This window comes from Prunus mume, linkage group LG2 (assembly GCF_029339155.1).
Source record: "Prunus mume cultivar Tortuosa linkage group LG2, ASM2933915v1, whole genome shotgun sequence".
In the NCBI taxonomy this organism is placed as follows: Eukaryota; Viridiplantae; Streptophyta; class Magnoliopsida; order Rosales; family Rosaceae; genus Prunus; species Prunus mume.
Window position 1 is genome coordinate 5030515 of NC_142699.1, and position 2416 is coordinate 5032930.

The 2416-nt window shown below is 35.2% G+C and overlaps 1 protein-coding gene across 2 annotated transcripts; it reads left to right on the plus strand.

Moving 5' to 3' along the window:
• The first annotated feature begins 374 nt into the window (after nucleotides 1–374).
• Nucleotides 375–1505, plus strand: LOC103319606 (uncharacterized). Of its 2 annotated transcripts, none has more exons than XM_008221162.3 (2): nucleotides 375–646; nucleotides 767–1505. In XM_008221162.3, exons 1-2 carry the CDS (start codon nucleotides 516–518, stop codon nucleotides 1290–1292), a joined length of 657 nt encoding a protein of 218 aa, XP_008219384.1. In that variant the 5' UTR covers nucleotides 375–515; the 3' UTR covers nucleotides 1293–1505. The 2 variants fall into 2 exon arrangements, with proteins under 2 accessions (XP_008219384.1, XP_008219385.1); XM_008221163.3 differs by having other exon boundaries at nucleotides 419–620.
• Nucleotides 1506–2416: the final 911 nt, after the last annotated feature.

Below are 2416 nucleotides of genomic sequence, written 5' to 3' on the forward strand. Positions count from 1 at the left end.
TAAGAAAAATCATATTCTACCTCTCTATGACTTTTTTTGCTTTTTTTTTCTTTTCAACGTTTATTGTTAATTCTGGAAAATGACATTCATTTCTAAAGAATAAAAAAAGAAAACAAAAGCAATTTTATAATTTTTATTTATTCATGCTAAAAAGAAAAATTACAAGCAAGACCTCGAGAACACGCAGACCCAAACAAATCAAAGTAAAAAGGAAAACCTCATTTCCTTTTATTCTTACGAAATTATTATAATAATACGTTTGACACAGGCCATACCAAAAATAAAAATGATGTGCATATTTTTTTTTCTTCTTATTATATAATGTATAATTATTTATTTAACCCAATAAAACACCCCTTTACATGTTTTGTGGCTTTTTTGTTGTGTGGTCGTCGGCCTACCAAAATCTCTATTATTTCATCACACCTTCCCCCTCTCTCTCTCTCTCTCTCTCTCTCTCTCTCTCTCTCTCTGTGCATGAAAATAGAAATTAACAGAACAACAAAAACAAGAAGATGACAAGCAGCAAAGGAACCACAGCAGCAGCAGCAGCCCAACCAACCCATGAGTGCTGCATGTGTGGGGATTTTGGCTTCTCCTATGAGCTCTTCCAATGCAAGGTTTGCCAATTCAGATCTCAGCACAGGTCCTAAATTACACAAACTACTCTTTTTATATGTTTTTAATTTCTTTTAAATTTTGGGTTATGATCAAAATTCATTTATAATTCAATTTTGACAGTTTTATGATCCAATTTCATGTACAGGTACTGTAGCAATCTTTACCCAAATGCAGAGTCTTACAGAATTTGCAATTGGTGCCTTACCCAGAAGGAGGACACAAAAGAAAAGTCCCAAAATTCCTCAAACTCTTCATCTTCATGCAGAAAAGAGGGCCAAGATCATGACCCAGCCAAGATCAACAAGAAAACCAACTCATCAAAAACCAGTGATCATCAGAACAAGCAGGGGCATGGAGGTAATTCATATGGGGGTCTAAGGGGCACCATGCAGCTGCAGCCAAGTGGCCCTATAAAGAAACAGAGATCACTTGATCTTCATCATAACCATCAGGGTTTTGGATCACCATCTCCATCTCCGTCTCCATCTCCATCTCCAAAATCTCCATCCACCAGAAAGAGGATCCTCACAAATGGGCAGAAGGAGGCCGAGAAGATTAGGAGGACAAGGTCAGAGGAGATATCAAACTTAAACAATGGGATCATTACAAGGCAGGTCTTTAGGAACAAGGTGAGAAGGTACAAGCTTTTGGATGAGGTTTCAAGTCAATAACTGGTTGACTGCCACTAGCTCTTCTTTTTTTCTTTTTTCTTCTCTCTCTCTCTCACTCTTTTTTCCTCTTTCTTTTAACATACAAATATAATTACCGATAGAATTTGGTTCAGTGTACAGAGCCTATATGTGTTGTGTATAAGGCTAGTGGCAACTCTAATTTACTGTATGGGAATTTGCAATAACTATGGAAATGAGACCACTTATATGTAAGTTAATGTCATTTTTAACTCGGCTAAACTTCATCGACAAATGTATTAATTTTAGTAGAAAAACTTTTGGTTATTTATAACCAGTTGTATACGTGTTCGCATAAATAATAAATAAAAAAACCAGTTGTGTACATGTTTATTATACCTCACCGATAGGAGGGCCGGTTATACTTAAGAAGTACTTGAGGGAAAGAGAGATGGGAAGTCAGAATTATGGCTTTGCGGGTCGGGGAAAAAGCTCGCTACCATACCACCATAGAACAAAACCCCCTATAATTTTTCTATCGTATTTTGAAAAGAAATATAAGAAAACTTAGGTTAGGTTTTGTTTGATATAAAAATAATAGGTACAATTAATAAACAAATTATTAGGTGAAATGAGGTAAAATTTAGACTCCCAACGGTAGTGTGTGTAGTATGCCACAACCCATAAACAAATTAATAGGTACAATCAAATGTAGCTAGCTCGCTCGTTATTCTATAAAAAAAAAAAAAGAACCTAGCTCTCTCTCTCTCTCTCTCTCTCTCTCTCTCTCTCTCTCTCTTTGAAAAAAGTAAAAAGAACAAACAAACAAAAGGAACCTACATTTTTCCACTCAAAGTGGGATATCTAAAGATTCCAAGTTGCTAAGGTACAAGTAACATATCGAATTCTCTGGATTTAATCGGAAAGCTTGACAGATTCCATGGAGAAAGATCAGAATGCTAGCACGTTGTAAAAGAATATGTAATTAGTTTTTTGTGTGTGTATATAATCCTCAAAGAGATAGGTTAAAAATATTGGAATAAGTTGACTTGGAAAAAGGCATGGTTTATAATTATCTGGTGGATGAAGTCAATACTCAGAGAAACACAAACTCCATATCTGAATTATAACTCTTACCCGAAGAAACAAAGTGTTTTTAATCTAAA

Coding starts and splice junctions, on each gene's coding strand:
- LOC103319606 (XM_008221162.3), top strand. CDS start 516: ATGACAAGCAGCAAAGGAACCACAGCAGCAGCAGCAGCCCAACCAACC. Junction 647..766: donor CAATTCAGATCTCAGCACAG/GTCCTAAATTAC, acceptor TTTCATGTACAG/GTACTGTAGCAATCTTTACC.